This window comes from Micropterus salmoides, unplaced genomic scaffold, assembly GCF_014851395.1.
Source record: "Micropterus salmoides isolate LMB-PRFRI ecotype aquatic unplaced genomic scaffold, ASM1485139v1 Ms_hic_scaffold_16, whole genome shotgun sequence".
Classification (NCBI taxonomy): Eukaryota; Metazoa; Chordata; class Actinopteri; order Centrarchiformes; family Centrarchidae; genus Micropterus; species Micropterus salmoides.
The window spans coordinates 19,286,956-19,302,278 of NW_024040707.1; the positions used below are offsets into that span (position 1 = coordinate 19,286,956).

The 15,323-nt window shown below is 41.4% G+C and overlaps 1 protein-coding gene across 1 annotated transcript; it reads right to left on the reverse strand.

Annotated features, from left to right (window-relative positions):
- Positions 1-423: 423 nt before the first annotated feature.
- pfkma (phosphofructokinase, muscle a) lies at positions 424-14,505 on the reverse strand. The gene is made up of 22 exons (XM_038722618.1): positions 14,315-14,505; positions 13,076-13,149; positions 12,787-12,864; positions 11,062-11,251; positions 8,780-8,945; positions 8,556-8,600; positions 7,712-7,820; positions 7,495-7,590; positions 7,308-7,400; positions 7,068-7,193; positions 6,831-6,895; positions 4,215-4,278; positions 3,967-4,113; positions 3,678-3,748; positions 3,507-3,594; positions 3,230-3,382; positions 2,987-3,151; positions 2,848-2,909; positions 2,011-2,122; positions 1,794-1,893; positions 845-950; positions 424-750 (listed from the first exon to the last, which is right to left on the reverse strand). The coding sequence occupies exons 1-22, from the start codon at positions 14,403-14,405 to the stop codon at positions 609-611; spliced, it is 2,343 nt and encodes a 780-aa protein (XP_038578546.1). The 5' UTR covers positions 14,406-14,505; the 3' UTR covers positions 424-608.
- Between the last annotated feature and the right edge of the window lie 818 nt (positions 14,506-15,323).

Consider the following 15,323-nt stretch of genomic DNA (forward strand, 5'->3'; position numbering starts at 1 on the left):
GCTTATTTTCCCTTTAAAATAAAATCACATTTGCAAATTATGAATATTATAATTCAGTGACTGGGGCGTTCAGGTAGGGATTGGCTCCAGCCCCCCATGACCCTATACGCAGGATAAGCGGTTGAGGGGAGGATGGATGGATGGATGGATGGATGGATGGATGGATGGGTATTCAGGTATAACCACAGGCAGCATGGTGTTTGTTCTGGCTGCGATGCAACTTAGGCCTAATATGTTTGGCTCACAACACTTTTGCCACATGCAATCTTCTCTCTACCTGCAGGCAATTTAGAGGTAATTTTCTTACCAATCATGGTAAATATATTAAAGCCCTCCCCCTTAATAAGATTCATATATTCATTATAATTTCTCAGTTGTCTATTGACATTCCGCCTTATTCAACATAAAGGACAAACAAATATATTTTTATTTAAATGTATCTTTAATTGGTTACTTGATTTCCTGAAGGTTTGAGGAGCTACAAGACACTGAATTCTATGAGAAAGACCACATACAAGATTCAAAAGGATAAGATAGCAGCTCTTTTACCGAGGCATGTAGACAGGTAGCTGGACAAGAAAAATACTTTATAAAGAAATAGACTAAGTCTATTTCCCGAGAGGACTCCTCTTCTTGATCACGTGCTCCATGTCGGCGTGTTCGGATGTGTCTAGTATGATGTCATACTTGGCCAGGATCTTCATGATGGGCCTGATCTTCAGCCACCACTGTGTCTTAGGGATGCGGTGCCTGAAGCAGACAAGAGGAGTCATCATCCCATATATTCACCCGGTAAACATGTTTCTTGTTGTACAGTAAGTCATATGGAAAATATGCATCTTACTCAAAGTCTGTGTCTTCCTTCAGGTCAGCAAGAGGCTGGAAGGTGAGCGCCCGCTTCCTCATGCCCAGCACACAGGCAGAGTCTGGTGTGTTGGCGAAGATACGACCTAAAGGGGACAGGACATGAAACAGTTTAAGCCATTTAATGCTCATTAATATCAACCAGTGTTTTTGATTTTTGTTGGCAGTGGTGGAAGAAGTAAGTAAGTAAAAGCAGTATTGTAAAAATACTCCATCACAAGAAAAAACCTATTGCTCAAAAATATACAGAAGCACAAAAATATTAACATGTTTTGTGTACTGCAAAGTAACTAGTAACTAAAGTGGTCAGATGACTGTGGATGTGATGTAAAAGAGAGAGACTTTCCTGTTTTGCATCATGTTTTTATATTCTAATGAATATTGTTCTTCAGCATGTTGTGTTTTTATATGTACTCAGGTCTCCATTTAAAATGAGATCCCATTGTCAACGGGACTTACCAGTTTAAACAAAGGCTATATAAGCTAGTAATAAAAGTAGGAGTACTCTTGATTCAGATAAATGTCCCCTGTGAGTGTTATATGATTATATTATATAATTGGATTATAATACTGATGCATTAATGTGTAAGTAGCATTTACTGCTGTAAAGGTGGTGCACATTTTAAGTACTTCATATAATGTTTGCTAGTTTAATACAATGATGCATCATTTTCATAAGGTTATTGTGTTTTGTGTACTGCCAAGTAACTAGTAACTAAAGCAGTCAGATGTAAAAGAGAGATACTTTCCTCTGAAATGTAGTGGAGTGTAAATATGAAGTAACAATAAAAAACGTAAAAGCTCAAGCAGGTAGACGTACATCGAAATTATACTTAGGTACTGTATTTACAGTAAATGTACTCTGTGACATTTCACCACTGCCTGTTGGTATTATATAATGAAACAGAAACATTTGATGTTAGGCGTACCATGCCTGTAGCACTCCTTGAGTTTCTCAGTCAGCCACATAACAGACTTGGCACCCATCTTTGTGCCAAAGTTTCTGTCGAAGGGTGTTGGAGTGCCTCCCTGTAGCCAACAGACAGGTGTCATTGATTACACTGTAATATGAAAGAAAAAACTAGGACAAAATCTGTTCCAGTTTTTTTTTCCCGGAGTAGACTGGAGACTTGAACATGAACAGACCTGCTGCATGTGACCCAGAACATTCTTACGGCAGTCGAAGATGCCTTTGCCCTCCTCGGAGTACAGGTTGAAGACAAAATCAGTGGTGTAGTTGGCGTTACAGTTCTCATTCCTATTGCAGAATGAATAATGACAGATTATTCTGATTATTGTACTAATATCTTGAAGGATATGGGGTTATAGCTGATTTATCTGCTTGCAGAGTATGAGTAATAGGCTGTTTATTTAATTAAATTAAATTCAGCTTTATTGGCATGAATGTCAAACAACAATATTGCCAAAGCTTAAAATATAATGAAAAAGAACCATTCATTTCATACAGTTCATTAAGTAAAAATAAATAAAACAGTAAAAGTGTGTTTGTATTAAAAAAAAATAAAAATATTTAATAAATAATAATAATAATAATGATGAAATAAAACAGTAAGTGTGTGTGTTGTGAATTCAATTCATATGGTTCATCAAATATATAAAATAAAACAGTAAAGGTGTGTGTGTGTTATTTTTAAAAATTATTTATTTAATTATTAATTTATGGTTTGTTTGATAGGGACAGATACAGCATACACAGACAAACTGAAAACAACTATCTGATGCAAGTATCATAGTATTTATAGCAGATTTGCAACACCTGTTCCAAAAAGGCCTTTTATAAAAAAAGATTATAACAGTGAGGTAAAACAATGGCAGCCAACACTGCAGACAACTGTTCACTACTTTTTGAATGCAGATATCGTTTACTGAGAAGTTAAGGATTCACCCAGACAACTGGTATTTTAACACCATACCTCAGTTCCTATCTGCTGCACTTCTGGGTCACACCTGACCAAAACCTACCTGAGAATCAAACCTCTCTTCACCGTGGTCTTCATCTTCTCCACGAGATGCCTCACGTTCATCTGCAGGCCAAAAGATCAGAATCAGAACACGTTTAAGGTGCAGAAACTCTTATAAATAGGTCCTGTCATCAGCTCACCCCCAGGTCTTTAATGTTGAATTTCTCCTCAAAGATGTAGGCGGCGTCAGCCCCAGCAGCCAGCCCGGCCATGGTGGCCAAGTAGCCGCAGTATCCACCCATAGTCTCAACGATGAACACGCGGCGCTTGGTCCCTGCTGCAGACTGCTTGATTCTGTCACAGGTCTGCAGAAAAACATAGGCGGAACGTTTCTAGCTGTTTTTTTGTATACATGAGCGTATATGTGCTGTTGGGGTACTGACAGAGGTGATGGTGTTGAGGGCAGTGTCAGCGCCGATGCTGAAGTCAGAGCCGGGGACGTTGTTGGAGACGGTGGCAGGGATTACCACCATGGGAATGCACATCTCCTCGTACTTCTCTCTGGCCTGGACCAGCTCCAGGCCTCCCACGTAGGCCTGCCGAGGGGGAAGAAGGAGTGGAGAATCATTTGTTACAGTGCTGTTTTTTGGTGAGGGAAAGATCAGCAAATATTGACACGACTTCTGGTTTTAAAGGAGAAGATTGGCTGTCACGTCTTACCTCAAATCCACCAATGATCACCAAAGCGTGAATGTTGAACTTGGCAATGTTCAGGCTGATCTCCTCCAGTATTTTTCCTGGCAGAGTTCTATGAGACACAAAGTGAAACGTTTTACAGTGTTATGACAAAAGCTGCACCTCTGAAAGAAACAATAACTATGACTGTTTTACCTCTTGGTGCCCAACATTGAGCCTCCTTTTCCTGTCCAGCCACTTACTGAATTCCAGGTGATAGGCTCAATCTGCAGCGAGAAAAAAATGTTTTATGCTTAATTTGTTTTTCCCTGTGGGTTATTCATTCACTTGTAATACTAATTATATTACGCCCGCTACAACTACTTTTAATAATAACATTACAGTAATAATGTGCCCCCCCCTTTCCAAATTTGTGTTTGCAACAGTATTTTCACAAACTCGTAACAAAAGGAGGTCTGGAGCAAAGAGGGAAATGTACACTTACCTGTCCTTCGGCCAGACCATAAAAGCCGTCATGGACAGCCAACATGGAGTGACCCTGGATGATGCCCATCCTGACTGCCGCACGGACGGCAGCGTTCATACCAGCGCAGGGAGCACCGACGTTCACGATTGCCACATTGATGTTGCTCTAGTCAGTACGAGCAAGACAGTAAAGGGTTAGTTATTGTAGAAAAATTTGTTATATTTAAATCATGAATTTTATTTTTCATAAAGAATAATCTTTGTAACCTTAGTATCAGGGGGGTTGATGTGAGCCAGCAGCTTGTATGTGTTCCAGTTGTTCTCAAAACTCCTGTACATCATAAATAAGAGTGTTGGTAGTTCGGAGCTATATTATCAGTCAAAATTAAAAATTAAACTTTTATTTTTAAATATTTTAATGGGGAATTAATCATCAGTGTTAACATTGATATTTTTAGGGCCCGAGCATGAAAAATGCGAGGACCCTATTGAAACTGAAGGATCTTTTTTCCTGCAAAGTAATCTCATTTTTGGGGGCCTAAACATGCTTCAAAACTCATCAAACTTTGCACATAATTCAGGCGAGGCGAAAAAATTTTATGGGCATGGCAAAATGGCTTGGTAGCGTCCCCTACAGAGCAGCCCCCGGCTGAAGTTTCACCTTAGTGTACAAAATTTCTGCAGTGCTTCACATCCAACAGGAAGTTGGCCATTTTGGATTTAATGGTCATTTTTGGCAATTTACACACTTTATACTTTAACAGACTCCTCCTAGTTAATTAATCCAATCGACTTCAAATTTTCACTGTGTAGTCTAAACCCATTGCCGATTAAAAGTTGAACAAATGGAGATTTTTCATCCATGAGCGTGCCCGTGGTGTGGTCTCGAAAATCGACGATTCGCCAACAAACAGGAAGTTGTTATAACTTCAATATATGTTCACATCTGCACTAAATTTGATATGTATAATAAGTGTACCGCCCTGAACACATCCATATGCCATCATTCACTCAAAGTCATAGCGCCACCTGCAGGTAACAGGAATTGTCAAGTTTTACGCTACAATGGACTACTTCTAGCAGGTTGGCCATATTAACTTCAAATCTGTCCCAGAAAACCCTTAACACACTGACGATGTCGTGATTTAAAACTTGTGAGTTTTTGGTTAACGGCATGGTGTGGCGTCAAACTTCCACGCTTCGCCTTGACACAGAAAATTGTTGTAACTTGACTGTACAAGCTCAGATCTCTATGAAATTTTACACATTTAATAAGAGTCCCGCCCTGAACACATGAACACATAAATGCCAACATTCACCCTTAGTCATAACGCTACCTGCTGGCAACAGGAAGTGACCTTTACCGAAGCACCCCCCGTGGCACGTTTCACCAACATGTATGAAATTTCTGTGGCACATGTATCATGTCCAGGCATACCAAAAAGCCTCTTGGAGCGATGCCCTAAACACAACAGGAAGTTGGCCATTTTGAATGAATATTTGAATATGGTAATCTTTAGATGATTTACACACTTCCTACTTTAACAAACTCCTCCTAGGGATTTAGTCTGACCGACTTCAGATTTTAGCTGTGCAGTCTAAACCCATTGACTATTAAAAGTTGTACACAGATGAGTTTTAATGGAAGGGCATGCCCGTGGTGTGGCGTCCAAAATCGATGATTCGCCATGAAACAGGAAGTTGTTGTAGCTTAAGACATGTGCACCAAACTTTACATGGTTGATAAGAGTCCCACCCTGAACACGTCTACAAGCCAGTACTCACTCATAGTGATAGCGCCAGCTACTGGCAACAGGAAGTGACTACTTCTATGCTGTGATGAAGCACTTCTTGCAGGTTGGCTAAATCTACTTCAAAACTATTTCAGAAAACCCTTAACACATTGATGATGTCATGTTGTAAAGTGTCCGAGTTTTCCTTCAACGGCGTATCCGTGGCGTGGCAGCGAAGTTCCATGCACAAATGGGACACAGGAAGTGACGCTTAACACCTTTATGCAGCGTCCGCTGCGCGTGGCAAATTCACAGCCACACCGGCAATGCTCCAGAATCTGCAACGCGGGCCGCCTCACATCCCAACATGCTACACATGCGAGGGCCTGCCCACCGCTGCTTGCAGCTTTAATTTATTATTACATTTTTTGCTTTGTTGTTATGTACTTTGTTCTATGTTTTTACTTTATCCTGTATATTTTCTTTGTCAGACTGTGCTAATATGGACCCTGGAAAGTGCCACCAAAATTATAGACTTTTGTAGTATTTGATCCTAATCAATTAATAAATTGACCAGTTTTGAAAAGCTATTAATCAATTAATAAATGAAAGTTAAATGATGCATTATAACCCCAAAATGTCCATTTTCCGACTTCATATTCTTAATAATTATAAAATTTTAAAATGGTCAGGGTTGCAAAATGTATTTTAAAAAGGGCTTTTAAATGTAGCTGTGTGTTATTCCATGTACTACAACTTACATGTGTGATACTTGAGTCACTAGCAGTGCAATAACATGTTTGCTTATTTTCGTCTTCATATTCCATCTAACAACTAATCCGCATGCTGATTTAACATTTACAGTTTCTATTTTGTGAGTGCTTTCATTCAAAAACAGCTCTGGTAAATTGAAAGATGTTTAGGCAGTGTGGCACCTAAAAACTGAGGTCCAACCCATAGAGCAGCATTCTGGCAAATCATTGCTACTGCTCTGTAGGTTGCATTTCCTGTGGCTCACAGCAATTCATTGATTAATATATTATGATTAAACATTGTAAAAATCTATTATCATACACTCCAGGCTTCATAATGCTACACAGTGATGTTCACTGCAATTACACTTGTCTACATTTAATAGGGAAATACTTACTTTCCTCTGAGCTTGAGGGCATCCTCAAATCTGCCCTCAGCCATGGCGGCAGTCACATCTTTGGTCTGTAGCCAAAAAGAGCGAGTGAAAGAAAGAGAAAGATGAAGAAATCCCTTATTGTAATATCAGTGCATAATATCCTCTATCTTTTATAAAACAAGTAGATGAACACCCCAGGAGAAAACAGTAGGCTAAACCTGGTGGATTCTTGCTGGGTGTGAAAATATTTTGACGTACCACTTGCACACACTCCATGAGTGGTAGCCTAACTGCCTGGTTCCCGGAAAGGCTCACCACACAGGCAGGGGTGTCTGGAGTGGCCTCCAGCAGTGCCATCACCGCCTCCACACCCATCCTGCTGCCCTGGATCACACACACACACACACACACACACACACACACACACACACACACACACAGAGTGGTAGAGCTGTACACTGTCCTTTATAGTTGGTGTTTTATTGAGACAGGATTTACCAGGATTCTGTCGAAGGCGGAGGGTGTTCCTCCTCTCTGTACGTGTCCAAGAATAGTGGTGCGAGTATCAAAGCCGAGCCTGTCAGTCACCAGCTAGAGACACATAAATCATTCTATTAGCATGGCAAATTGTCTGCACAACTTGGAATAACACTTTACCACACTGACATTATAAAGAACGGCTTGCCTTTTTGATCTGGTCAGATGTAATGGGTTTGCCATCCCTGCCGATTGCACCCTCAGCCACAATGATCACATTCAGACGAGAACCTCTGGCCCTTTGCTAAAAAAAACCCCAACAACCACCAGGAAATAAAGATATATTGTGCATTCTTAATGACATATCTTGCAGCTCTCAGAGCAGGCTGGCAGGCATCTCCATCTGCAAATTAAGACATGCATACGTCTGTCAGCCTCCTGCACAAGTGGTTCTCCCAGCCTTCATCTGGTGGCATCTCTGGAATGAACACCCAGTCTGCACCACAGGACAGAGCGGTCACCAGGGCGAGGTACCTGCAGTAGGACACACACAACACACAAGGGAAACCCGTGTACCAGCAATATCTGTACATAATTCAGGCAGTCTGTGAACAGGTAAATTTGAAACCATCCGTGCAAACACAGGGCTCATGCATTATTATTAAGTCCCAATTAAACCGCATTTTGAGAGCTTCTTGCAGCCTTAAGTTGATGTACTTTATATCTCATTGAAACAGCTTGTTGGGGTCTGAAAAAGCAGAATCGAATGGAGGCATTATCTTTGTTTGCCTTTAATTTGAGGGACAACATGCAACAAAGATCCTCAACCAGACTGAACCGAAGACATTGCAAGTACAATGTCAGCATCTTAAACCGCTTGGTCACCAGGATGCCTTGAAGGAGCAACTGTTAAAATATCTGATGGTTTTACTGTGTGGAATTGTTTCTTCCACTACACACAAAACAACCATTAGTTATTTTGATACATGTTGAAATAAGCACTAAAGACGCACTGTTATAGCGTTATAATTAATGTGAATATGAATGAATGTAATCTTTTGGCATTCATTGTGAAACAGTATAAATATAACCACAAACAAAGTGAAAAATATAAAATGTGTTTAGTGTGACTAATAATCATTATTAGATGAGAAATATATTCGAATAGATGGAAATATATTAGACCAGTGGTGTTGTATGTCTACACACAGACATTTCCCCGTCAATGGATGACACGCACACAAATGGACCAAGCACACAGGTACTGACCCACAGTGTCTGCCCATTACTTCCAGGATAAACGTCCTCTGGTGGCTGTGGATGAACAGAGAGCATTTTTTATGAGATTTAAAAGTACCAGTCAGACAATACACATTCACTTGCGTCTACTCCTCTTTACTGATGCCATGATCTAATTTCATCCTTGTTAAATATTAAAGTGGATCTTATCCATCACTGTGTGCACGGAGGGAGAGGTCACAGCAATGTCGGACCTCTGTGCAGTTGTAGTAATGGCATCCACCACCTCGATGATGCGGTGCAGGGCGGAGTCAGTGCCAATGGTCATGTCGGTGCCACAGAAGTCATTGTCGATGGAGCCCACCATACCTACGATGTTCAGGTGGGAAGATTTCTTGGCTTCTTCTTCTGTAATCTTACCTGCAAAGTCAGAGATAGTAATGCTGAATGAGATGGAACATATAACACTTGTGAAAACATATTTAGAAATCAAATATTTTTTTATTTTCCTTCCTTTACTTTACAGGTAATATTTCAGTTTTTTTGGACAAGTTGATGTTAGTATTGAAGTGTGTTTTATTTACCTGTATTTGATAGAAGAAATACCTAACTTTGACTTATTAGGAAAATAATTAATTCTATGTGCACATGATTTATTTAAATCCATTCCAAAACAATTGGTCAAAATTTACAAAATTTTTACATTGAACATTTGCCAATAGCACCAAACAGAAATTACAGCTTGATGGGATTGTCAGTAGTTTTGCAGGTATTTTGTTATAAACCCATAGTGGCCAAATAAAACTATTACTTGATGATGGCGCTACATGAAAAATCAGGGGATCATAATGTGTACACATTTCATGGAAATCCCTCAAATAGTTTTCAAGATACAGTATCTCACAAAAGTGAGTACACTTGTAAATATTTGATTATATCTTTTCATGTGACAACACTGAAGAAATGACACTTTGCTACAAAGTAAAGTAGCGAGTGTGCAGCTTGTATAACTGTGTAAATTTGCTGTCCCCTCAAAATAACACATCACACAGCCATTAATGTCTAAACAGCTGGCAACAAGTGAGTACACCCCTAAGTGAAAATGTCCAAATTGGGCCCAAAGTGTCAATATTTTGTGTGGCTACCAGCATTTTCCCGCACTGCCTTAACCCTCCTGGGCATGGCGTTCACCAGAGCTTCACTGGTTGCCACTGGAGTCCTCTTCCACTCCTCCATGACAACATCACGGAGCTGGTGGATGTTAGCGCCAGCATCCATACCAATATAAACCCTGCTACTGCTGAATGATTGAAGCTAAGCAGTCTTCCCTCTGGTCCTAATAATAAGATCCCAATGCCCCAGTGCAGTGATGGGGACACTGTACTGTAGGAGATGCCGTCCTTCCGATGAGACGTTAAACCGAGGACCTGACTCATTGGGGTCATTAAAGATCCCATGGCACTTGTTGCAAAGAGTAGTGGGTTCCCCGGTGTCCTGGCAAAATTCTCAACCTGGCTTTCACCATTTGTGGTGAGCGTTCTGGCGCAAAATGGCTGCCGTGCATCTCCCAGGTGGGTGCTACACATTGGTGGTGGTTGAGGTGAGTCCCTCCCACTTTACTGTGAAGCGCTTTGAGTTTCCATGATAAAGCACTATATGAATGCAATATTCTTCTTTTCTTCTTTCTAGAGACCTTGCGCTCCTCCACCTTCCGTCTGAGGATGCCCTACAGATGCTCACTAGGCTTTAGGTCTGGAGACACACTTGGCCAGTCCATCACCTTTACCCTCAGCTTCTTTAGCAAGGCAGTGGTCGTCTTGGAGCTGTGTTCGTTATCATGTTAGAATACTGCCCTGAGGCCCAGTCTCCGAAGTGAGGGGATCATGTTCTGCATCAATATGTCACAGTACATATTGGCATTCATGGTTCCCTCAATGAAATATAGCTCCCCAGCCCCACCAGCACTCATGCAGCCCCAGACCATGACACTCCCACCACCATGCTAGACTGTAGGCAAGACACACTTGTCTTTGTACTCCTCACCTGGTTGCCACACGCACTTGACACCATCTGAACCAAATAAGTTTATCTTGGTGTCATCAGACCACAGGACATGGTTCCAGTAATCCATGTCCTTAGTCTGCTTGTCTTCAGCAAACTGGTTGCGGGCTTTCTTGTGCATCATCTTTAGAGGAGGCTTCCTTCTGGGACAACAGCCATGTAGACCAGTTTGATGCAGCATGCGGCGTTTGGTCTGACACTGACCGGCTGACCCCCCACCCCTTCAACCTCTGCAGCAATGCTGGCAGGGCCAATTTGGACATTTTCACTTAGGGGTGTACTCACTTGTTGCCAGCCGTTTAGACATGTGATATCTTCCATCCCATCTTTTAGTGATGGATTCGGACAGAAGCTCTGAAGAGGTAGTACAGACTGAGACTCCACAGCTGAGGGGATAAGGCTGAAGGATTTGACAGATTGCACTCAGGCTTCATTATTTACTGTATCTCACAGCCACTACGTTTGTCTCGTTTACCAGCTCGGACAAGGTCAACCAGCAGTCCGCTCCACTCAGTCCTGAACTGGTTGGCTCCAGTCAGACTGCCATCGCCTCCGATCACACACAGGTTGGTGATGCCCAGCTTCACTAGGTTGCGAGCTGCCATCATACGACCCTCTCTGCTGCGGAAGTCCTTGCAGCGGGCACTGCCTATGACCGTACCTCCCTAACAGGTAAAGAGGAGAAGCTGTTTTTGTAATATGTAATAATGCAGTGATTACTGACATTTAACTCTGCAATGTTTTCCACAACAGTTATATAATATTAGCCCTTAAATATTAATCTAGAGGGATGTGGATCAGGGCAGCTTTATGACACTGTGGTATTAGACTCATTTAGATGCCTTGAAGTCACATCAAGTGAAAGTGCATCGTGCTTTCAGTAAATGCGGTCAGCACTTTAGAAGTGATACCCTAGAAATTTGCCATGGCCCGTTCCCACTCCAGTGCTCAATTTCACACACTTCATGAATCTTAGCATGTGATTCCTTCCCCACTGCTAGGCCTCTTTATTTAGACAACAGAGGTGACAGAAATAAATGTGAATTACGAGCGTGGCAGTATTATTGCATCTTCAGTCACAGGACCGAGGTAGCCATTTAACATAGTCACTCAGAAATCAGTTTCTCATGAGCTCAGAGCTTGTGAGACGCCGGAGAAAGTTCTTGACTCCAAGTCAAGTAGGTGTGTTAAAGGTTAAAGGACCAGTTCACCCAAAATAACAACAAAATTAATTTATTAATTTTTTAGATATCCACCTGCTTCTGCTGCCCAGATACAGTGGAGTAGAATTCAAAAGTGTGAAAACAACAGTGTGTGTTTCCATATCAACGTGTTCTGTGAGTCTGTACTTCTACTACAAAATGTCACTGTTACTGTTTTTCCGTCTTGTGAAAAGGTAGAATATAGTCTCAGTCGAAAATGTAAAACGCAAGTCTCAAAACAGTACAAGTGACACTGTAGGGCTTGTGCATTACATGGCAATATGTATTTAAAATGGCCAATGCATTGCGACCGACAAATGTCTGTCAGGGTCAATGTCAGCAGTATCAGTCCCTGTTAGTTGTGTGTTCAGTTTTTTTTTTATTAGTATACATTTTATTGAAAGAAAAATTTTTGCTACTGAACTTTTTAACTGTATATTTAGAGCTGTGAGCACTATAAACAAGCAGACATCTCAAGGTGTGGATCTCTCAAAACCTGGACAAAGGACAGGCTGAGAAATTCTTTGGGAATTAAATGGCAACCTTTTATTCACTTTTTCACTTAAACCCACTTGGGTGGAGGGAAGGGACTGGGGAGAGTGAAAATAGCCTACGTGCAGTGTGGGAATTATGCTTCTGAATTTCCCTTTGTAATACTTTAGTACATTTAGTTACAGTAAAAGTATGTCAAGGAATGTGGTAATGTTGTCGGATCTCAATGATGTCTGTTAAACCTGTATTCCTCAGTGAAGAAATAAACAAAAAAATAATATACCAAAACTATTTGCAGGGCTACAAACTAGTAAAGGTATGTGAATTAAAAAACAACAATAAAACTGAACCCTTAGTAACATAATTAAACACCACAAGTCTTTCACACTTGAACATTTATGCATATTTTAGTTTCTACTACAAAAACAGTGTTTGGCTCTTGTGGGTGGTTTGTATTGTTTCAGTCTGTGTTTCTGTGTGCGTCTACTCGGCTGCAAATCACTCACCAGCTGAAGCATCATGGACACGCTCTCCCATGTGGCGGGGCGAATGTGGTCTCCTCCATCCACGAGACCCTGGTAGCCCTGCAGCACACGTTAACATGGTGGTAATGGTAAAGACCCAGTCAGACACAGATATGCCTATTGTGCTGGTTTAACCCTGCAATGCGACAAAATACTATTTTCTGTCTTTCATATGTCATAATGTACAAGTCTCTCCTAAGATTAGGAGTCTCAGTGATGTATTTAATTTCAATAATTATTACTTGTCAATGTACTGTAGCCTCTATGGTACCTCATGCACAAAGAAGACTTTGGCTCCGGTGTAGAGGCCGACTCTGACTGTGGCTCTCACAGCAGCGTTCATACCTGAGACACACAAATGACATGATTTGTGATGACTGAGGCCCTGATCAGACAGGCCGCCATTTTCCAGTGAGAGTTATCTTTTTCCTGTAATTTTCTACATACAGTGGGCGTTTCCATGCTCCTCATGCACTATAGGCATCAAGTTTCAGACACCTGTTTTAGGTCCAATATACTCAGGTTCTATTTATCACTGCCTGCTTAAGACATCTAGACCCATCTTAACCTTTAAGTGATGTGACCTGCACTGTACATTCGCAACAGATGAGACTAAAATAGCCAAAGGACAGGGAAAGGACAAAACTTTCTTGTACAAACTGGTTCCTGGATGTCCGGTACACTAAAGGCCACAGTGTGAGCTTCTGTTGTAGCAGACTGGCACGTTGCAGCTCTTGTTTCACCAGACAGCAGCTGTGGAGGGGGGACATTTCTCTCCTCCATACCAGAAAAAGGTCAGCGCCACTAAAATTAGCCCCAAAGAAGCAAAATAAGATGCCACTTGGGCGGATAAAGCCTCTACACAAAGGGTTAGAGTCAGGTTTGGAGAGCAGGATCACATAGGAATATGAGATGAATATGAGACATCATCCAGCTGGACTTCAAATACAGTTGATGGAGAAGTTGTGTACAGGAGCTTAATGCCAATTTGTAGGTTTAACAAAGGATGACATCTTAACCAACTCTCGGAATGATTTGTAAAGTTTATCATCTTAATCTGCTACACTATTTTGACCAACTGTGAGAGTTTGAGATTTTTCTGTTATTTGTAAGGACATCTGAAGCCTTGCTGGACATACATCAAACACTGGTGGTGTTGTGAATCCAAGACGTACTCTTCTTATCATGCAGCCAAACAGCCATCAGCCTCTGACAGCTGGCCTTCAACTGTGCCACTCTGAAATCTTGGAAAAAATGCTGCTTGTCCTTTCTGTCTTTGGCTCCTGAACATACTTAGGGTGTCATGCAGTCAGAGCATTAACATGATACTTTATTGGCCTCTGTAACAAGGAGCCAGGACTTCTACAGCTGGTTGGGATTCAGCGCTCAGAAACATCAGCAGGGAAGATGCTGTCCAACAGCTTTTACCCTCTCTGTAGTGACTCACTTTGTGTCGCAACAGTTCAAAATAAAGTCGTGATAAAATAGCAGAGCCTCATCCTCTGCTTACCTTGGGCGTCCCCTCCGGACGTCAGCACGGCAATGGAGCGTCCAAGCCCCATCTTTGTGGGGTCAGTGGTCGGTTGGAGATCCTTGGACATGTTTCTAGAGGAACTGGTGGGCACGACGAAGGGAAAAGAAAAGGAGAAAGAACAGAGCGCAGCTGCTCTTCCTTCACTCTCTGCAATTAATGGGAGGCACAAGTAAAGGCCACAGGCTTTATAGGCTACTGTTTGTAATCCTGCCCAAGCCCCCTCCCACTGACACCCATCACTCACTCACACAACTCCACTAAATATACACCAGGCCCAGCAGCCACCTGCAGGGGACATTCACACACGGGAAACAATGCACATAACACTCATGTGACAGTTTGAACGCATATCATATGAGTTATTTCCAATGAATACATACAAAGCAACAAAATAATGAAAATTGTCACTTTGTTAAATCTTGTCACTTCCTGAACAAAAGAATGAAGACTCCTGAACTCAGTTTGTCAATTAATAAAAATCTTAAACTTAATTAAATTTGAATTTTTCAGAGTCGAGCTAATTCAGCAACAGGGTGTATTTCACACGTTCTGTGCTGTATGTAGTACCAATACTGTCCTCTCTAAAACGGGACACTGTGTTGCACGAGTTAACATGAGACTGACATGTGCATCCTTCCAGAAAAAGGCTAGAACTCTACATCTGGCCCAGAGGCAATCTAGGGAATGCAAGACAATACGGCATTTCTTGTTTCACGCAATAAAGATGATCATTTCCACATCTTAATGCTGAGGAGTTTGTGTGAGTGTCGACAACATTGCATAAGACTAAAATAAAGTGAAAAAAAATAAATTTACTATAATATAAAAGAGAAGAGCAGCAAATCCTGATGTTTAAGTCCATCGACTAACTGATGAATTCTTTCAACCTGACTGTTGGTCATTAGTATGGGTGAAGCTCATAGACTTTCCTCAGACTTTTGAAAGACGTTATAAAACCGTTTTCACAGGGTGATTAGTGCTCCTC